The sequence below is a fragment of the Diadema antillarum genome, unplaced genomic scaffold, assembly GCF_040938485.1.
Source record: "Diadema antillarum isolate AM-2024a unplaced genomic scaffold, OU_Dant_1.0 scf00000206, whole genome shotgun sequence".
NCBI classification, from domain to species: Eukaryota; Metazoa; Echinodermata; class Echinoidea; order Diadematoida; family Diadematidae; genus Diadema; species Diadema antillarum.
The window spans coordinates 25,014-48,486 of record NW_027271095.1 but is presented as its reverse complement, the minus strand read 5'-3'; the positions used below and the strand labels follow the sequence as shown (position 1 = coordinate 48,486).

Sequence of the window (23,473 nt, the reverse complement as noted above, 5' to 3'; positions counted from 1 at the left end):
TGATATGCGGCCCAGGCGTCTGAATATCCACATCTCGAATGCAGCCAGCCTTTTCATATCATTCAAGTACAATGTCCATGTTTCACAACAGTAAAGGAGAGTTGAATGCATGTAACATTTTACTAGTCTGAGCTTGGTTGCAGTAGATATCTTCCTTGATGTTAACACTTTACTCATTTGGGTAAACTTAGTTTTAGCCATTCCAATTCTTCTCCTAATTTCTCCACCATTCTTCCCATCTTCATAAACATATCCTATATACAGTGCGTATGAAAAAAAAGGTAATCCAACTTTGGAGGGCTACTATTTTATAATTGTCAGATATGGAGAGCACAATGTTAGTTGTAAGGGAAGGGGAACTCTTCTTCATTCCATTGATACCTAATTATGTTGACAAATGTTATGCATGAGTGAGCACGTGAACTTTAAAGACAACAATGACAAATTGCACTTTTTCCAAGTTTGCGTGTTATTGTGAAGGAACAATGCATGTCTCACTGCATGGATGAGATCTGTCATTGAAAGTGGCCAAATCATTAGGCCAGCCTGCACGACTGCAGATTCGTGTTTAGAGTTTCTTCTAACGTTTTATGGTTCATAACCTTCAACATGGCCATGTTGTCGATAACTTGGTCATTCCCATTAAGGTAAAACCATTATCCATTTTACTCTCTTCGTATTCAAGACATGGTTGTCACTGGGAGCTATGTGTGGAATATGAACAGAGAAAAATGGACTTGGGAGTGACCAAGTTATCGGACAAAAGGCCATGTTAAAGGTTATGGACCATAAAATGTTAGGAGAAAGTCTAAAGACATACCCTACACACAAACCTGCTTTCGTACAGGCTGGCCTATTTGGCAACTTTCATTAACCGATCTCATCCACGCAGTGAGACATGCATTGTTCCTTCACAATAACATGCAAACTTGGAAAAAGTGCAATTTGTCATTGTTGTCTTTACAGTTCATGTGCTCAGTCATGCATGAAAATTGTCAACATAATTAGGTATCAATCGAAAGAGGAAGGGTTCCCCTTTCCTCGCAACCAACACTGTACTCTTCATAGCTGATAATTATGAAATGGTAGCCCTCCAAAGTTGGATTACCTTTTTTTGATACGCTCTGTACATATAAGGTCTCCCTAATTGACATCTCTCCATTCTGAATGATTGTAGCCATCATAAGTCAAATACAGATGAAAATCACACTTCTGCTGCTACATTCTCTATTTATTTATCTATTTTATGCGCACTAACGGATGAACTACAGTATACGACATGTAAACATCAGTTAACCTCGTTAATTTGTTTTATGGGTGTTGGAAGTGTGGTGTGTTTACCAACTTCGGATTGCTGCGTCAACCTCCGCCTCTATTGTTCCTCTGCCGTGACAAACCAAGAATTCTCCCCTGCACGGGATTGACCACGCACAGCCTTGCAAACACTGTCGTCATCATCATGTAATGTGTTACCTATGTTTGGTCGCCTCGAATCTTTCGAGTTGTATTCAAAGGTCGACGGATACACGAACGCCTGATTTTCACATGAAGCAGAGTTGACGCAACGTTGTCTTACTTTCCACATTTTTACACATCTGTTTGTAATATTTCGTCGTCTTGCGAGATTATCTTAACAAGTAAAAAAAATAATAAATTAAATATGGTGGAATCTAAAACGTGTTGTCAGCGCATCCCGGTGAAACGGAGCGATTTTGGGCTCAATTGGAAAGACCCAGGAGCACTGGCACGATCACAGGTAATCTCTCACATATCCGATTATAATTTGATTCATAAAGATCTTTGAGAACAAGAATATTCATACACCGTGTGTCAAACTGAGCGCGACCATTTCACTTGCTGCATGGGGAGCAGCACGCTTTAAAAATGCGAGAAAACTGACTTTTCGAGCGCAACAATGTTGGAGACAAAACGATATATTGTATGTTGGCCCATATCGTATGTTTGTTAACACTGCTTTAATTCTAACCTGTTACTAAATTGAGATGACCATCGGAAAATAACATGACTGATTTTGATCGAATATAGAACAAGCTTCTTTGATCTTGGATACTGATGTATTTTACCAACATTATACAAACATCTTTTTTTTTTTTCATTGTAGCAGTCGAGTACAAAGTGTCAGTACACACATTCAATCTCACCTGAATCGACCTCGCACAAGTCGTAAAATTAAAGTTCGAAGAAAAAATGTGTATACGCCAATTATGTAAAACATGTGAAAATTCTATATATTGCATAAATCGAAATCCACGTAGATAGAAATATTTTGTATAGCCAAGGTTGACTATATACGAGCATAAAAACGCGTTTTTCAAGAATGCATATACAGCACCGTGTATTGCGTATAATCATGTTCATGTGTAAATGTTTTTAGGACAGGAAATTAATTATATGATTAACTATTAGAATATGTTTCTGTCATGTTCTTTTAAGGAAATGGCATATTTTTCAAATCTTTTATTCTCCTAAATGTATGTGAGATGATATATAGCAACTGATCAGAGACCATATTTTTACATAATGGCATGCCTTAATTGTAACATCTTGGGCACGCGCATGCATTTATATCACCGTAAGAATCTTCCACATGTTATAATCAACACTCTCAAGTTAGCCTTTAATAATAGCTTTACATAGCTTTTGAAATTCAAAGCAATAAAAAGTCAAAGCCATATTACCCCCTCCCCCCCCCCCAAGTCTTTCCGCGAATAGAACTTTCAAAGCTCCTTTTCAATTAAAAAAAAGATATACTAATGGTAATGAGTATTATGAATGCCATCTTCTATGTAGAACAATGTTTATGTTTAGATGATTTTGTACCAGAACTTCCAGAAATTAAGGAATGTTCTTCTTTTCTTATAGATAGCATGTTTTGCATGGCTATCTATGGGTTTTTAAGAAAATATTCAATCCTCATGATGTACAAACTATTCATACATTTGTATACAACGTATAAATGTATGCACTTTGTGAATAAATCAAATCAGGGAGGTAAGACTGTGTTTGCTAAAAGAAATGATACGCTTCAGATGGCTGAGGATCAATTTGAAATGAAAATATTCTTTGTAGGCCCTATATATGTTTTTTTTTTTTTGGGGGGGGGGGGGTTACTTTTTTTTTACTCTCCTGTCTTGACGTCTGTTAAAAAAAAGTATAACTTGATAGATAATCACGATCGACGTCGTAATCATAAACGTCAGATTGAGAGGGGTAGTTTCGATGAAAATGTATGTTTAAAATCTGTACATTATATAAATGCAATATGATATAAATACAAGTACATTTAAAAAATGGGTAATGCCCAATTCAGAAGTATCAAGGAAATTAATCTGTTCTTCCTAGTTTTGCGCTGGCTTCGATTTCACACTGATTGCTACCACATTCAGGTAGCCGAAAATTACCCCAATGACAGGTTGATTCTGGTAAAAACAAAGTAGCACAAACCCGACTCTAGATATAATTTGTCCGTAATGTTATTACTAACTTGGCACCAGTTCAACGCATGAGTATGAATACTAACATACGTAGTAACCATGCTAATGAAATAACGCTTACTCTTTACAATAGCAGAGGAAAATAAGATACGAATCAATTTTTTTTTGCCCATTGATCCTGGTTGTGACAATACAGCAATACTCTGAGTCAATGGGTTTTTAGTCCTATCGCCATGACGTAAGCCATGACTCTATGAAAATAAATGATGTCTCTCCCATCATTATAAAACTGTAGCCTTGAAGTCATTATATTGATCACTACCTTAAATGAGAGTATTTGCACAAAGCTGTGGTAATGTCCGATACTATTATGCTCAACTTTGCACACATAAAACGGGTAATACACAGGCACGAACCTTGATCAGTCTATTTGCCCAAACCTCCTTAGCAAACTACGTCCACGACGACAAGCCTATTGAAATTGTGTCTCGTAAATTGGGTGATTTTCTTGTGCAGCACGATTCTGTTGTAATGGTACGAGTGTATCAAACCTTGAATATTAATCAGTCAAGCAATTTTACGGGAAACGCATACTTCGCTAAAGTTTCTGAGAGTGGAGATGTTTGAAATAAAGATATCCATTAAGATAGAAAGAAACGACCACTTCGATTTGAGCGAAAATGATTTTTGTTCAGAGGGAACTCTCTTCTCTTTCCCTCTCTGTTTTTTTTCTCTATATATATATATGTATGCCTACATAGAACCCTATATATATATATATATATATATGTATGTATGTATATATATATATATATATATATATATATATATATATATACATATTTATTATGTTTGTGTGTGTGTGTGTGTGTGTGTTCACGCGGGTGAAGGGTGTATCAAAATAGGAATATGATATGTCATAGATGGTCCACAAAACATTTGAAAAAGAAGATTTTCGACAGGTAATCTTCGACATATCCAACAATTTTATATAAGGTTGTCTTTTTTATATTTTTTTATCCGATTACAAAATCATGTTTTGAATTAATTCCAGGTTGACAACAAGAGTGTTCCTGTCACGGTGGCAGCTAGTACGAGACTTCAGTCGAATACATTGTAAACTAATAAATCAAAAAATGATGTCGTTCTACCGCATGGCAATGCAGAATTTCCATCATCAATTTTCAGCAGGAATGAATACATAGAAAGCGTTTCTACTCGCTTTCCTTATGTTTAAAGAATTATCATTTTGTGTTTAAGTCCGTTGTGTGTGTGTGTGTGTGTGTGTGTGTGTGCGTGTGTGCGTGTGGGTGTGTGTACACATCATAATGTGAGTATAATTGAGAATGTGTGCGCCTCCACATGGTTATTACTTATGCAGCCGTTGAAATGAAATTTTCTGTAAACAAATTCAAAGTCCTTATTCTCTCTGTGTTTTTTTTTTTATCTAAACAATCCAGTGGCCAATACCGACATACGCCTACATTGTCTACCGATCCCTCTTCATGATGTACCTGGTCGTATGGGACACCCTGAATGTTTGTTCGGGCACAGCCACTCTCGGTGCCCGCCAGCTGCTCTACCTCACCAACTGGTCTTTTCATGTCCTCACCCTTTACGGGATCGTGGGGGCTCTTTCCTCCGCCGTCTACTGCTACAGACCACAAAGCTCACTTGTTCTTCCTCGGCAATCTTCGACACGAGGAAAGGAGGGAATCCAGAACGACGCATTTGGTGGGTTGGATTCTTTCCACTGCTCATGGACAGCCCAAACAAAATAAGAGCAAAGTAAAAGCAAAATAAAAGTAAAATCAAACACTTCATGGTATTCTACTTCTCAAAAGAAGAGTGAGTAGTGCACTGCAAACAGACGGGTTTTTTTTTCTTTTTCCAGTCCTGTATTTCATATTCATCTTTTTTTTTTTAATGAGTCGGGACGGCTGATGTCATCTAAAGATTCTCTTACGACTGTCACACAGAACCTAGAAAGCTATGTTCTATCCACCTGTCGGGCCTACATCCCCTGCATTCAATACTTATAAAAATGAGTATGTTATCGGTCTATTGACATAATTCAGCCAGGTTTTGGTTGGTACTGCTCAGTAATAAGCGTTTACATGCAGATACAAAATGACAACAGTATTACGACTGACGCAACGAACTAGTTCTGAAAAAAAACACACACACACACACAACAAAAACGCATGATTATGCCCAAGAGGTATACCTCCTTGATTATGCACAATCTATTTACGTTGGCATGAACTGACAGAAGTGAAAAAGGAACCAACCCAATGCCACGTCAGAAACTTTTTGAATGCTTGTCTATATGAAGTATTGTATTAGAAAGTACGATAATTATATCCTTGATAGATGATAGAGTATTGAATAGCTTCATAGCTTCATGTTGTTGCTTTTTTTTCGTTTCGACTCGTACTGTGTCGCAGTATCATCAGATGACGACGTCATCAAGATGGCATCTAGGCAGGAAGGCGGATCCATGGATGTTGATGAAAATGGTAAAGAGATTGAAGGCAAGCCCTCCGGACGAGCCAGTAACCAAGGTACCCCCAAACAAGCTCCCGATCCACTCACTCCCTGGTACCTCAAGTTATCATGGGCCCTATTCAATATCAATGTCATGGTAGCCCCCTTGGTGACGGTCGTCTACTGGTCAGTGCTGCACGACTACAGTCCACCAGAAGAGGGGGAAGTGAGAAACCCGCTGAATGTCGGACTCAACGTCAATGTGCACGCCATGAATGGTATCCTCATCATTTTAGACCTGTTTGTCTCCGCTCATCCCATAAGGATCGTCCACTGGATCTATGGGCTTGCCTACGGTTTCGTCTATATCGTATTCACAGTCATTTATTGGGCAGCGGGAGGAGTAAATTCCTGGGGAGGAACAGCAATCTATCCTATCCTGGACTGGGGAGAAATACCAGGGCTTACCTGCGCCTATGTTCTGGCAATTGCCCTGGCGATAGGAGTAATCCAGTGTATAGTATACGCACTTTTCAGATTGAGAGTATACATATCAATGAAATGCAACAGGAATCAAAGTGCCAAAGCTGTGGACATTACGAGTACCGTGTAGAGAGAGTAAAAAAAAAAATTCTGGTAACAATAGGGTAACATCGTTAGTGTCGTGTCATCGTGTGTCGTGAAAGTCCCAAGTGTAACGTGACCATACTTAGAATATATGTCCAGTAAAAACAGAAGCTCAAGAAGCTTACAAGTGCCACCGATGAGAACACGGAGTAATTCATCGCCTTCTCGACCTTTTTCATTCCGAAAAGACGAGAAGCCGTAGTCCGAGATCTCATTGTCTGATCTTCGCTGGTCCGGGAAGTCGAGATTGTGAGATCTCGTCACTTGAACATCATGAGTCCAAGAAGGCAAGAAGGCAAGATCCGAGATTTCGCAATCTTGAACTCTCTTAGCTCCGAGGAGGCGAGAAGGCAAAATGTTTTGATTCATTAGTTGAAGAAAGCTGAGATACACTATGTACAGGTGATATTCAACAACCTATAGTACTTTGTTCAGATCTCTTAACATTTCTAAGAGCACACTTCATACAATAACATCGCAAGCAATGGTAGTTTATGTTTCATGGTCACGAATGTAAGGTAAGATTAGATATATAATTATGAACTCGAGTATAGTCAGATTACCAGTGAGAATTGTTGACTGACAAATACTTGTGACATGATATGTAGGCCCGACTTTCTTGTTGGTATAAAGATATTACGTTGCATTGGCAATCATAATTATCCTCTCTCAAAACAAACAAAGTTGTACCGTTTAATTCAAGAAGTTAGAGAAATAATTACAGTAGTGTTATAGTTCAGTATTGTGATAGGCCCTATTCTTTATGAATTCATAACTGTTTACATGAGTATATTCGATTTCAGGAAATGAGTTTGGCCAGAGTCCTAATTAATGGAAGCATAAAGACACGTATGACAGTGTGAGTCTTGCAAAATTTGCAATATGGTCCAGGTTAAACAAGATATAAACATAAATGCATGTATATTCCTTTATTGCATATTCAACAACTAACATGTCAAAGTCATATTATATTATGTAGACCCGCACATATACACATGCATGTGTATATATATATAATACATATATATATATATATATATATATATATATATATATATATATACATGCATATGTAAATATATCTTTATTATCATTAATATTCACAACAGGGCTCGACATTAGCGGTGGCCCGGTGGCCCAGGGCCACTGAAAATTTGTGTCGGGCCACCAAATTTCCAAAAAGGTTATCTTTCAGTGGCCCGATAGGGCACTTAAGATTCAAACTAGATTGTCATGTGTCAGCTTCTTTCTGACCACTGAATTTCATTTTAAAGACCTTAGTGCCCTGAACGGGCCGTGTATGTACTATTCTAATACAGTATATTCCATAGCTTATTATTCCACGTTTTGTTCAATGTTTCTATCTTATGCATGCATCTCGGTTTATGATAATTTCTTTATTATAATACGTAACTTTGTGCACAGACAATAAAAAAGACCAAATGTCGTAAACCTCAATTTGTCCAGTTTAATTCTTGTTTCAGATTGTTATATGAAGATCGACGACAGGTTTCAATTTCAGTTCATCACAGTGTCAGTGAGCTAGTTATAAGCTGAGGCAGTCCTCAAGGTAAAACAGGTAACTTGCTGGCAAAAGAAGAAGACAAGACAATAGCAAGCTGTATAAGGTTTCCTAGCATTCCCCCTTACGGCGGACGTCCACTTGGGCGCGGACAAGCCCCGGAAGGGTTGCGGAAGCAAATTTTGTTATTTCGGCATCCTGTCCGTGACAAACGCGGAATAACTTTGTGAATCGGCTTGTCCTGGGACATTCCTAGGACTGTCCGCGGACTGACTGCGGACATTCCTAGGAATCACTCCGGAAGAGCGCGAAATACCTCGGAATATGCTAATCGTAGCCGGGCAGCGCGGAAACATCTAGGATTACACCAGGAATGAACGCGGACAATCAGGATGCCTTCCGGACAACACAAGTTAGACATGCGGACAAACTGCGGACAATACCAGGAAAATGGAAAGGTATAAATTTGGCGCTGACTTTGACTTTTCCTCATTTGACTGCTAGCCGTCATTGATGCTCCTTGTTGTGCTTCCGCAGTAGCGGCTGATATTATATTAATATGATTGGTCAATATTTGATAAATGTGACCACAAAAAGTCGAAGAATAGGATTGTCTGGATGTCGGCTGACGACTCATTTTTTTTTTTTTTATTTGTCTCATCTGGGAGAACAATTTTTTCTCTGCCTACAGTCACATGGATGATATTCGCAAACTTTTTGAACCATATAATTATATAGATATATATGATATACATAAAAATGTAAATGTATAATCATATGTATATGTATATATAATCATGTTGATAAGGTAGTCCACGTGTAGGCAAGATAAAAAGATAAGTAACAAAACTGCAACAATGTTCATGCTGTATTCACCAACGATTTATTTCTTCACAAGAAATAAACCGTTGGTGAATACAGCATGAACTTTGTTGCAGTTTTGTTACTTATATATATATATATATATATATATATATATTCTTTATTCCCTTTTTTTAGACCTGTGCTTTATCCATCGTGAAGTATATGCATGTTTTGTCTGATACTTCTGTAGAGCATGACAAAATGATCCTAATCATTAAATTTGTTTTTCTTTCTCTCATTTTTACCCTTGTGCATCTCTAACCCTCTCTTATTTTGATCACTTTTGAACATTTTCAAGTCCGAGAATTTTTTTTTTCATGTTTAGAGCTTACTAGCCTAATGTCAATGAAGTGTAAAAATGGGAAAATATTTTTAACCTACTTTAAATTACTTGGGGGGGGGGGGTTCAGCTGGGCTGTCAAATTGGACAATCGAGTTTATTTGCAACTAAAACAAAAAGAGAAGAAAAAATTATTAGGTAATAACAACTACAAAAATCATTCAGGTAAAGAACATTTCTGAAATGATTTGTGATGTTTAATGTGTACTTAAATAACACTCAGCAAAAAACAAAACAAAAGAAAGACAGAAATTGAACACTTTTTCGAGTTCATGATTTATTGCTTTTTTTCTCATTTCACTTGAATTTTGAAGTGACAGAAAATTCTTCATTTTCCTCCATCATCTTTAGCTTTCATTCTTATTTTGGGCTTCAAAGATATTACATTGTAATGAGACCACAGGTATATCTTTGCAATTGAATTCATGCTTTTTAGTGTGATGAATTTGTCTTTTGTTCTAATATGTTGCATCATTAGAAAGTATTTACGTATGAATAACAACTTGTTCATGTTTATATAATACATTAACATTTAGCCAAAAATTATATGCTTTTTTTTTTCCTGAGTGTACTTCCACCTACTTTTGTGATTTATCAGCTGGGCTGTCACATGGGACAACCTAGTTTGTTTGCAAATAAAATACGAAAACAACATGAAGGAAAATGTACTATAGTAAGTAATAGGAACCAGGAAAGTCACTCAGATGAAAAATAATTTCTGAAAAGATCAAATCAAAACAAACTTACTAGGAAGTTAGGGGGCTGATTTCACTTCTTTCTGGTTGCTTTTGGCACAGTCTCTACGACCTTCTTCTTTGCCTTCTGGGACCGGAAATTCCTTAGATTTACCTGTTCTTCATCACAAGACGAAAGGTGTGCCTGTGATGGGGATATTTGCATGGGGGCCTCGCCTCCCTTCTTGCTCATTTTGCGTTTCATTGGCATGACGCTCGCGGAAAGTGTCGACATTTTCGTGTCTGGATCACAAAATTTCCGCATCGGTTCCGGACACTTGCATATATAGATCCGCATCGGCTCCGCGCTGTCCTAAAACATTCCTGGTGTCTTCCGCTTTCATTCGGGAAGCTTCCCCACACCGCGGGATTCTTTCCGGAGCGTGTGCGGAAGGAGCGGAAGGGTTCCGGACAAGCGGGACATCCTCAGGACATCGTCAGGACAAGTCGCCGAAGGTGTCAGGAAGTTCATTTCCGCGTTCAAATTTTGGTCTCGATCAAAATTTGGACGCGGAAATTTTTCTCTCTCCCGAAGTTGCGGAAACGCCCGGACATGTTTAGGACAGTGAGCGGACACGTTCAGAAACGTGCGGACAGGTTCCCAAAGGAGTGCGGAATACCAAATTTGCATTCCGGGGCTTGTCCGCGTCTTGTCCGCGCCCTAGTGGACGCCTCGTCTAAGGGGAAAAAACTTCACGATGCAATCGCCACCCACGTATTTTGTTTGTCTTCATTGTGATAACAAATATGGTTCAGAGAGTTACAATATTGCCTTGGTATGTGAACTCATTGTCAAGAATAAATGCACGGTTTTTTTTTCTACAAATGTAAATGTCTCTGTTTGTGGACTAATACATCAACATCGTCACATATCATCCTAAGCGCAGAGAAGCGAATCGAAGTGCTTTTCAGTGTCGGTAATCTGTTTTCTGTGAATTGATCGAGAGCTATGTGTATTTGCCCAGCTCAACGAATGCTAACCTTTAACCCCACCATTTCCATTACGAAGTAAATGAATTCCAAGTACATTTCGTCGTGTTTACTCTTTGACAGGTAACAAAATATGAAAGCAATGAAGCGATGACATAACAATGAAGCAATGGCATGTACATTTGAATTATGTATATCTATAGTTGTCGGAGATAGACATTTGGCATTGCGGGCGTGCTGTACTGAAGTCGAGTGAAAACATCTCTCACGTTTCTGGCAACAACATCGCCGAACATTTTAAGACTGTGTCAAGATCAATTGGTGTCGTTTCAACTTGGTTTCAAGTTAGTTTCGCGCGGTATTGCCCACTTTCCTGTCATACCTGGACCACTTGCGAAACTGTTGGGCATAATATATTACTGCTGACTCTGAGACGTATTGCAAGCTCATGAAGATGGTGCGGTGCAAGTTTGGACTTAACTTGAAAGACCCCGGGGCTTTAGCCCGTACACAGGTAAATGGGTTGAGAGTTTTGATAAACCAGCATTATGATGATTGGTGCCAATAAGTAAACATGCTAAAGAATTATCAAGTATCTTCTGAAGTTTCGAACGGCTGCAACAACTGATGAATATTCTCATTGTTAGTAAAGCTCCAAGAACGTGACACTATAGCAAACAGAGTGATGAAATATGAAGAACTATGTACAAATGGTTGTACTTCGTATTCATGTATGCCTACTTATTTTTCTGTGATTAACTTACAATCACACTCATGTCAGAGAACCGCTTCCAGATGTTCTGATTTTTTTTTCAAGAGGTGTAGAATGCACGCAAAGTGATATTGTTCATTAATTCATGAAATTAAGCTCTTTCAGCCCTGATGATACATAATTGAAGATTAGTCGCTGAACATTCTACGACCTCTGGAATCACTGGTCGACAGTTTGATGTCATAGGTTGTAAAAAGGTTTCTTGAAATCGGCAGATAGCTGTCAGCGTACGGCAACCGGTTTTGGTCCGTTAGAAGTTCTTGATGCTGCATTGTGTTGATGACCAAACTGGTCAACAAAAAGTGGGGGTTTTTTGTCCTGTGCTTTGATTAGTCGCGAGAAAGTCAACAACAGTTGCCGACTGGTCGCCAGCCTCATTATGACTGACCTTCAATGATTTCTGGCCTTAATTTTCATAAAGATATTTGGTAGGAAACAATAATCATGAAAGATTGTCCGTTTGCCAAGTGGTCGATTATATTTGTTGCCTTACTCTTTACGTCCACGTGGCAAGTAATGTAGGTCTTTGATGCATTCCATATTCATACATGTACCCTTTCCGGACCTCACTAGGAGATCCTTACAATAAAAAATACATGCCTTGGAGAGTGTCAGCGAAGGGTAGGCCTGTAAGGGCAAGGGTAGGGGATGATGAAGACCGCAACCAAATAACAATGAAGACAGCCTCCTTCACATGACCAAGCAACCTTGTGCTTCTGAGACTGAGAGGGAGAGAGAGAGAGCAATGTTTAAATTGTTGCCGAGCAGGGAACATCGGCAACCAATCGGCGACCGATTTCTCAGGACCGGTTGCCAACCGCTGGTAAACCTTTCTGCCATTCTGCCAGCAGTCGCCGATTCGCCGATATGATCAGGGAATACTTTTGCAGATATACAATGAGAGTTGAAAATTTCTCCTCCTGTGATTTAGATAAGGGTGTCATCCAAAATGGTATTGCCATGTAAGCATAGTCTTTCTTTTAACAACTTTGCGCAAGGAATGGAATAAATTGACTCTGCTATATCTGCTCTTCATACCTAAAACAGTTTTCTTAATGCGTGTTCTTGTATGTTGTGACATATTTACAATAGGGAGACTTACACATTGCTTTAAATTCGACTCTTTTGCTCAAACACCGGAGTCTTAGGTGGTGAATGATTTTCATGACATATTATTTTGAATGTATTCTCTCCGAATTATCGAAAGCTTACAACATTGCATGACTGACGAGTTCACAGTGCTTTGGCAAAAGGAGCCTGCTTTCATATTGCAAAATGAAAGCCGTGTTTGTGATCGGAGTGTTTTTTTTTCGTAGTTTTTTGTTTTTTTTGTTTTTTTTTTGTTTGTCTCTTTTTTCAACCTGAGTGTAATTTCTTTTTTATGGGGGGGGGGCCGAGGGGCGTATTATTGTTAATACACATTTTCTTAATTCGGCTTTGATTATTACTTTTGTTTTTTCTATCGATGTTGTTCTTTTCAAACTATCCACACTATCTGAAATCTGTGCAGTGGCCAATACCGAAATCTGGATACTTGGTGTATCGCTACCCTCTTCATGTTGTACCTGGTTGTATGCGACACCATTAGCGTCTCTTTGGGCGCCGCCTTGGTGGGAGCACGCCAGCTGCTCTACCTCACCTTCTGATCTTTCCAAATCCTCACCCTTTACGGCATTGTGGGGGCGCTTTCCACTGCCGTTTACGGCTACCGCACAAGTATATCCTCTGCTGCTTCTCGGTCCTCATCCTCGGGACGAGCCGAGGAAGGATTCCACAACCATGCTGTTGGTGGGTTAAAACCACGGGAATTCGATTACAGCACACATTTCCAGACAAGATGTCGTTAAGATCATTATTCTCGTCTTTCACATACTGTTCATAGTTTAATTACAATGTTTAAGTAACAAGCAGATAGTGCATATTCGATTTACATTGTATACTTGAATATGCAAGGTCACATATTAGTAAACAGATTTTGTTCTAAACTCTCATCGCAGAAGACAAAAGTTAGAATACATATTTGTCTGACGTTTATAGTACTGTAGTCGTGGTATTCATTTTGATAGCTTCATGTCGAAATTCAACCAGAATGTGTTAACGAGGGGTTGCATAGGGCCTACGTGTACATAAAAAACAGGACAAGAAGGAATTTTTTGGAGAAATTATACGCATAGAGAGTTTTGTACTTCTCAAAACTTTAAAGTTATTGCTAAAATAGTATTCCACGTAAAGAAAGATGTCAGAGTTTAATCTTGAATATCTACAGCTGTTGCCTGCTTGTACCGTCTGTGACTTCTTACAAATCATTGCAGTCATATCAGATGACGACGCCATAGAGATGCAGACAACGGATGGTGGTAAATCTGAAGAGGTTGAGGGCAAGCCTTCCACACGAGCCAGTGACCAAGTACCTCTAACCAAGCACCCGATCCACTCACTCCATGGTACCTCAAGTTGTCATGGGTCCTGTTTAACATCAATGTCATGGTAGCCCCCTTAGTGACGCTCGTCTACATGGTCAGTACTGCACGACTACAGTCCACCAGAAGAGGGGGAAGTGAGAAACCCCCTGAATTTCTTTGACAACCTCAACGTGCACGCCATCAATAGTGTCCTCATAATTTTAGACCTGTTCGTCTCTGCCCATCCCATAAGGATCCTTCACTGGATCCACGGGGTTGCCTTTAGTTTCCTTTTTATCATATTCACTGTCATCTACTGGGCAGCGGGAGGGGTCAATCCTTGGGGAGGAACCGCGATCTATCCTACCTTCCTGGACTGGGGAGAGATACCATGGCTTTCTTGCGCCTACACGGTGGCACTCCTGCTGGTTCTCGGCGTGATTCAGTGCATAGCGTACGTACTCTATCGACTGAGACTGTACATCTCCGTGAAATGTTGCCAAAAGCGCAAATCCGTGGATATTTCAACAAAGTAGGATTAGTTAACATCAGGGTGTATTAATAACAGCCAAGTTTTTTTATATTTTTTATTATTTTTTTTTTTTAGTGTCGAAAGTTTCTGGAGTTCCGTTTGAAACATGCTTGATTGTTTTTCTCCAGATAGCGTCTTGAGAACAGTCTACCTGGATATCATTACATAGCTGTTACCCTGCTTCCGGTCTGGAGAAAGTTACGCATAATATCACATGTAGGCCTACATTACTTAGACGTTACCCCGACTTTGTAGAGTAGATGATGGTTTTCATTGTTTGGTCATTCGGACTTTATTACGCCTTTTTAGGCCAGTAAAGACGAAGTTTCGGTGTGGAATTGATTGACGCATTTCTGGAGATAGACATGATTTATTCTTCACAAGGAAGTAATAAGTAACTTTCGAGTTGGCTTATGTGCACACAGTGACAAAATTTAAAGCGGAATTAACCCCAAATATACATGTGGATTGAGTGAATGCAGCAATCTACACATCAGTGAAAGTTTGAGGAAAATCGGTTGATAAGTTATGAATTTTTGAAATTTGGTGACGAGACCACTGGATCAGAAGACTACTGTACTACAGATCATGACATCACATATGGACTACCACATAGAGAAATTTTAAAGAAAATCTCACAAAATATAATTTCATATATGAAAAGCACACATTCACTGAACTTGATACTGACATGATATGTCAAGGGTAATATTATTCCCCCTGCTTGCTGAAAGAGGTAAGTGTAGTGCTCTTTCATTATGCTAGAAAAGTGATTTTTTTCTTTAAATTTTCTTTGTATTTTCCTTATATGGTAGTCCATATGTGATGTCATGATCCGTAGTAGTCGTCTGATCCAGCGGTTTCTTCACCAAAACTTCAAAAGTGCATAACTTTTGAACGGATTGCCCGATTTTCCTCAAACTTTCACTTTTGTATTTTACTAATATTTCTCCATTCACTCAGTCAACATGTATTTTGGGGGTTATAATTCCCCTCTTTTATTTAGTTGGTCACTTTTCTCGTTTTCAAAGCAAAATGATGCACAAAGATTGCAAGTTAAAATAAAGAATGAACTTGCTTAGACACGGCAAACAGAATGGGGAAGTATCCGTTTCATTATTTTACATTGAATGTGTTAACAAATTTCCCTATTGATATAATAAAATGCAATGCGTAATTGCTGTCTGGTGGATGTGGTGGCAAGCACCATTAGGACTCCATTAGTATAATCACTAAGCCCTCATAGATACTTATCTCAGTGATAAACACACACACACACACACACACACACACACACACACACACACAACATGTCTGTTGGTACAGATGACCTTTTCTGCTCATGAACAAAGGGGGGAACTCCGAACTGGCGTGTACAAAGAAATTGATCAGAAGAAGAAAACCTGACCGTAATGTCAGAGTCTTATTTTCTTTGTATTCCTTCTGCCTTTTAAGAGTTCAGTATGAGTTCCGAGATATAATATGATCCCACGTGTAATATTCTTTTTTTTTAACTGCAAACCTAATCCTTTCAGTTTCATTAGGTATAGAAACATTAACATTTTGAAAGAACTTTGCAGATAAGAAAAAAAAAGTCTTTTAGAGCAATGACAAACAGACTATTCACAGCTGAATTGTCCTGACATCACTTACCTATACAAGAGACTTTGATCAATGGAGAAATGTTAGATAAACGTCAATATTCAGTTGAAAATAACATAATTACTTTGCCTTTTTATCTTCATTATAAAAATGCTGAATGTCATTTTGGGTAACTACAATAAAATAACTGACCATATTAAAGTTTGATTTTGTCCATAGAGTATAACAGTATTGTGATATGCTTCAGTCACAATCCAACACATAATGAGAACGTTACGGAATTTCAAGTTTCAAATCTAATTTTTTTTTTTAAACGAGGCAGTAGTACAGTGTAGTTGCAAATATAGATGCAGTTATGAGATAATGATGTCGTAACCTCTGAGTCACGACCTTTAAACCCGATATTATGTAGCGTGAGGAGAGAGAAGGGTTGCCCGATTGATCGACCTTTATTCGCTATCCACAGGGGTATGTTCGAGAAAAAAAAAAATGCCCATCGTTTGAATAATATGTGCAGTGAAACTTACGCCCATCTGTAATGTTCAACTGCGGTCGAGATTCTTTGGCTGTGTGTGTGCTAACATAGTGATCAGTGATAAAGCTACACACAAATTTGTTACGGGGATTCTTGAATATATCCGTATCGGGTAAGCCTTCTACAAATAACACGAATTCCCACGCTTTATCAGGTTTTTCAATACCGTTTTTCTTTAAAGTTACTTCTTAATATGACATAAAAATCAATAAAATCAGACTTATAGTGTTAAGTATAAACTTTCTTTCACAAAAATGCAGATTGTAAGGTTTTGAACAATGGTTGGTTGTCCAGAACGTTTCCAATTACCAAAGGGGTTTCGCCAGGGCTGTCCTGTTTCTGCATTGCTGTTCCTTTTAGTTGTTGAAGTACTTGCAATGAAGGTACGAAATAATGATAACATCAAAGGCATATGTATTCCTCAATGTGAGCAGTCAAATTTAAAAGAAATCAAAATATCTCAATTGGCGGACGATACAACGCCTTTTGTTGATTCTATCCAATCGGGAAATGAAGCGATGAAAGAAATTGAAGCGTTTGGTGCATATGCTGGTCCAAAATTGAATTATATAAAAACACAAGCTATATGTTTAAATGGAAACTGTGATGAGTGTATTGATGCTGTTTACAATGGTCTGAGGAACCGGTCAAGTATCTTGGAGTGTTTTTGAATATTCATGGTGAAAATTTTGAATATTTGAATTGGTCCAGGAAGATTGAAAAAATGAAACGCATAATCAATATGTGGAAAATGAGAAATTTAACATATTACGGTAGGATAACAATCATTAAGTCGTTATCAATTTCGCAAATAATTTATGTAGCAACAGTGTTTAAGATTCCTCCAAGCTGTATAATTGATATTAATAAGATTTTGTTTGCATTCCTTTGGAATTCCAAAACAGAAAAAGTGAAGAGAAGTGTACTAACTAATAATCCAAAAGCTGGGGGTCTTGGTATGGTAGACATTGAGTCAAAAATAAAAGCACTCAGATTGTCATGGCTGTCCAAACTTATTGATAATCACCCTCGCCCCTGGAAAAATATTGCTAGCTTCTGGCTTCAAAAAGTTGCAACACCTCCCACATGTTTTGTGATAAATTGTTCCATAAAAGATATGTTTTGTTTATGTAAGAAATATAAGATCCCATCATTTTATAGAGATCTATTGATCTATTGGGCAGAAATACGATATGTGGATCTGTTGCGAGTTAGATATATTGGCGAGGAATTTTTATGGCTTAACAGTAATATCAAATTTGGAAAAGAAATGCTTTATTTTCAAAATTGGAGTAATAATGGTATATATTATGTAGTATCTGATGTAATAGTAAATGGATCTTGGGTTGATCAAACCCAAGTTAATAATAGTCTGCAGACTGATAATTTACTTGTTTCTTTTCAGTATCAAAAATTGAAACACGCCTTCCCTCATTTTTGGTTGCATAAATTACGTAATCAAAAAATTGAAAATGAAATGAATAGTCAACAGATGTCTGCAGTGTCAAGAAATAATGTTTCTGATATCCTCAGCAAAAAAGCCAAAATGTATTATACCTGTTTAAAAGAAAAGAAGGTTTCAGAACCAAATATGATCATCATTTGGCAACATAAACACGACCTACCTTATACATTTGAATGGGAGTCAGTATTTGCTTTTAAACTGTTGAAAGTGAAACTTAACAAGATAAAACAGTTTAATTTCAAAGTGATAAACAATATTGTACCTTTTAAGGATAACTTATCAAAATGGAAAATTACCACAAATGCACAGTGCAAATTCTGTAATGAAAATGAATCGTTAATGCATAATCTGTTATATTGTCCGAGAATAAGAAACATCTGGGCAAGGACCAGTGACCTTATTTTTGAATGTTCAAGAAAAAACATTATCATAGATGAGAAAATCATAGTAATCGGGTATGAAATTTGTGAGAAAGATTATTTCTTTATCAACGCAATAAGTAATTTCATGGAATATGCAATTTATAAGGTATATCTCATGGAAGAATACAGAAATCAGCGATTTACTGCATCCTTTATTGTAAAAGAATTCAAATATGAGTTTTTGTTATATTGTAATGATATCTCTAAAAAAAGAAGTATTCGAGAAATCGATGATAAAATCCGTTATACACAGAATTTTCATTTGATGTAAATTGAACTATGACTAAAATTGTCTTATGCTTGTATTGACTTATGCATGATTCTGAATAACTGATTTAAATAAAGTCCCTCAAATTGAGGACAAAAAAAAATTAACTTTCTTTCCCTTCTATTTCATCTTTCTCCTTCATAACGATGTCCGAATTTCTTCACTCTATTCTTCCTTACCACTCTCTCTGTTCCTTTCTCTACCGTCTCCACGAGTGCAACTTCAACTTTCATCCCATTCCTGTCCCCCACTCTTCACTTTTTGCCCTCCTTACAACCCCCATATGTCGCTTCTCTCTTCAATTCTCCTCTTTCTTGGCTCTTTTTCTGCCAAACAACGATCCGGTAGAGGACTACATACACATTGTGTCACCGCAAATCTTTCTCCCTCAAATTTCTTTTGCCGAACAGTGACATTCATCATAATATCACAAACATAATTTCCTATGTAAAGTAGACAATGTGAATAGATCGTCCCAGCACTCTTTTATTTGTTGAAGATTAAGTATGTAACTATATGATACATTGTACAGTTGTACTTCCCTTTATAAAGTCGTTATCAAATGTTTACATCTGTAAAATGCTTTAATAACAAGTCATGTAAATCATGAAAGATTTTATTCATTTGTCTCCCTCTGAACAAATGTATTCGCCAGATCGCACCTGCTGATGTATGATTTTTGACAAACATGTCGGAAAAAAAGAAACCAGTTGGATTCGAACATGTCATCTGCTGCTCTCCTGGCAGCAACGCGATGCTACCCCCAGACTATCCCTGTTTTTCCGACATTTTTGTTGAAGTATACATTAGCAGCTGCGATCTTATAATTACATAATACAAAGGGAGACAAATGACCCCCTCTACTTTAATAATCTCTTGCTTTCATATTAGGTGTAAATGATATATTTCCTTCATCAAAACCAGTCATTTATTGCATGGATTTTATATGAATATGTATACATGCATGGCGTATAACAGTGAATCTTCAGGATTGCAATACATGTACTAGTACTTGTTGATGTTTTGTGCGCATTATAGCGGGATTATAGCATATAGTAAACATTGTAGCATATATCTCATAAATACGGAACATTTTGAAATGCATGTAATTGTCATCCTTATTATAATCATTATTATTATTGATATTATTATTATTATTATTATTATTATCATCATCATCGTTATCACTATTATTATTACATATTTATACATGATTGTATATTTAGAGAAAACATGAAGGTACGGAACTAAGATGGAAAAGAGGGATATTTACATTAGAGTTGAAGTGTGGACGTCTTCGAGGAAGCGCCTTTATAAATCCATGGAAGGTGTGGTACAGTCAACTTTTAACGTCAGCGATTATTTTCGTAGATTAAATATACACGTATATAGTTGTGCTACCAGACATAGAATCCTCAATATCTTATCTATACAGAAGTCAAGTTGCATTATGACATTATATAGGAACGTCTGACTTGATTTGTAATATCCAATGAAGTACCTACAATCTTCTTTTATCGTAATATCATCATGCAAAAAAAAAATGTAATGATCATGATGATAACTGTAAAGATAATAATCGTCTAATTCTTATAACTATTGAGCAAGATTTGTATCTGCTTTTGGTGACTAAGAAAACAGAAAACACAAAATATTACTTCCAAACACATTGTTCAAACGTACATGCCCGTAAAGGCAATTAAATGTTTTGTAGTCGGTGTGGGGAATGTACCAAGGTCACCTAAGATGTTACCCGACAATTGTATTCATATCTCTGTGTATAGAATATGTTCTCAGTTCGTTTATATTTGCATAATAAATATTTTGTCTCTGTCTTTAAATCCAGGGGACAACCTAGGCGTTTCATGTTGCTCAGTTTATTGGTATGTGGCTAGATTTTGATGACAAATAGAATTAAGGGTTTTTAATATTGTGAATAAATGTCCACGCATCACATTTTCACGTTCTTGAGCTCAAACTGCATAGTGTTCCACGGACGGTGGTAGGTTATGAGATGACTCCTCAGATCAGGTAGCTTGGTATCAATGTGCTCAGGACAGCAACCACAAGGCCACCACATAGCTTGATAGCACTGGGGAGGGGGAGGGATCCAACAATTTATTGTAGGAGAAGAAGAAGGAAAGACAATTAAACAGAATAAAACAGATTGAAATGCGTTGAACAGGCAGTGTATTCAGCTAGAATTTTTGTTTTTGCTATGATTCCTTCAGCTTTGTCTATATACATCATCGACACCTACGATATTACAGCTTGAGGTCCGCTTTATTCGAGATAAAAAGGTCTCTGAAGAGGTCTTTAAAACCGTACCACGGTAGGTGAAAATACAAAATCACAACTTCCTTTTCTATGTCTGACAACCAATATCCTTCGTCAACAGTAAATTTACAGAATGCAAGAATCAGATATACAGCCTTGAAACGATTTCAAGAGAATCAGAAGTACATGCTATACAATGTACTGAGCTAAAGCAGTACAGTGCCGCATCAGGTCGACGCCATTTCAGTTAACCGTTTCTGTGTCAATGAGTCAAAATAATGTGCGAACATTGTACACAAATACAATGAATAGAAAATTGATGTGGCGTGCAGGGTATTAAAGAGAACAGAACACACGTACGCCCTTCTATTCGATGTTTGTTCCAAAGCAATTCTTAGAGGATCGCTCCATTTGAAGGTAGAGTACATAATTTTGTTTTCTTGCAGAAATCGTCTCATAGCTCTCATAATGATGTGTGGGGACAAATAGTTCGTTTTCTCTTCCAGTTCCATTAAAGGACAAGTTCACCTTCATAGACATGTGGGTTGAGAGAATGCAGCAATATTAGTAGAACACATCAGTGAGAGTTTAAGGAAAATCAGACAATCCGTTCAAAAGTTATGAATTTTTGAAGTTTCTGCTCAGTCACAGCTGGATGAGAAGACTACTATAGCTTGTGATGTCACATGTGTTCAATGATAACAAAATAAAGAAAATTCAACATGTTTTCACTTTTCTCGCGTAACAAAGGAATACTCAACTTCTCTCTTTTACGTAAAAGGCAGGAGGAATAATATTACCCTTAACATATGTCAGTAACAAGTCGAAGAAATGTGCTCTTTATTTATAAAGTAAAGTTTTGTGAAATTCTCTTTTTATTTTCCTTATATTGTTGTACGCATGTGACATCATACATTATTACCTATATGAGGTGGTTTTGCGAGGCAATTCCAGTTGTTATTTTGCAGGGTCAAAGGTCAGCAGTCAATATTCGTTTCGCCACGTCGCTGCGTGTCGGTTACACACACCGTACCGTACACAAAACACGCGTAGAGCCGCTGTAAGTGGTCGACCTTCTGACGTTCAGACGGGAGCCCTTAACCTCGAAGTTAGGAAACTTCGAGGTTAGAGCTTGTAGTTAGGGACCGTGAAGACGCACTCGTAGTTAGCAAACCTCGAGGTTTACTCGATGTTTCGAGCCACGAGAAATCTTATGGTTAGCGCTCTAACCACGAGCCGCGGGGGGTCCCCACTCGTAGTTAAGCACCGCGTGGACACAAAACACAACGAACTCGAAGTTAAGAGTGACCTCGCCGTAAACTCCAGCCCCTACAATTTCCCTCTGCTTCCGGGTCAACCTCCCAAACGTACACCACAAATACACCACACGTGAAGAACCTATGAGCACGACACAACAACATCATCTTTTCTTCCCATGCGCTTGATCTCTGAAACTGAACACGTCGAACTCACTACTGTATTCTATATTCTTCTCCGACGCTAAAAAAAATGTTTTCGACGAATATCTTCATAAAGGCATAAAGTCATCAGTGCAGTGCTATCTCTGCATACCATGACAGAGAAAAAGAGTACCTGTAAGCGAGTCCGACAGGGTTCGACTAAATAATAAATAGACGCCTTGTTAGCAGTGTGGGCTGAAACTTCCGGTTTTGTGGTTTTAACATCGAGTGGGACCCACTCGTAGTTACGGGGGGCAGAAGCTTAACCTCGAGGTTTCGTAACCTCGAGGTTAAGATTCGTCGTGTGGACACAAGTCGTAGTTAGGGGGCAAGAGCTAAACCTCGAGGTTAGGGCCTGATTTATCAGCGTTCTTCTGCGGTGCGTGTCACCAACACCCAGCGACGTCCTGTTTTCTTTTCGTGGTCGATCGGAATGTTTACATTCAAAGTAGGGAGGTTGGGAGAGAGATTCCACTTGCTCTTTCTCTTCCCACCTCCCTGTGTAAAGTGAATGGCGAAAACCGGAAGATTGCACTTTTTAAGATGGTCGATCACTTACAGCGGCTCTACGCGTCGGGCTCCCGTCTGAACTTAAAGGGAACGCAAACCCAAAGAGCAATGTGGATTGAGTGAAAGCAGTAACATTAGTAGAACACATCAGTGAAGGTTTGAAGAAAATCGGGCAATCGATGCCAAAGTTATGAATTTTTAAAGTTTTGGTGTTGGAACTGCTGGGTAAGGAGACTACTAGAGGTTATGACGTATGAGTGGACTACAAT

General features: G+C 38.0%; 1 protein-coding gene and 1 long non-coding RNA gene across 2 annotated transcripts; both read left to right on the top strand.

Moving 5' to 3' along the window:
• Positions 1 to 1,423: 1,423 nt before the first annotated feature.
• LOC139724056 (protein rolling stone-like) lies at positions 1,424 to 7,544 on the top strand. Its single transcript, XM_071635260.1, has 3 exons — positions 1,424 to 1,756; positions 4,916 to 5,189; positions 5,903 to 7,544. The coding sequence occupies exons 1-3, from the start codon at positions 1,661 to 1,663 to the stop codon at positions 6,553 to 6,555; spliced, it is 1,023 nt and encodes a 340-aa protein (XP_071491361.1). The 5' UTR covers positions 1,424 to 1,660; the 3' UTR covers positions 6,556 to 7,544.
• Positions 7,545 to 11,207: 3,663 nt separating this feature from the next.
• LOC139724055 (uncharacterized) lies at positions 11,208 to 14,139 on the top strand. Its single transcript, XR_011710406.1, has 3 exons — positions 11,208 to 11,473; positions 13,242 to 13,519; positions 14,044 to 14,139. It is a non-coding gene; the product is annotated as an uncharacterized lncRNA (long non-coding RNA).
• The last annotated feature ends 9,334 nt before the right edge of the window (positions 14,140 to 23,473 follow it).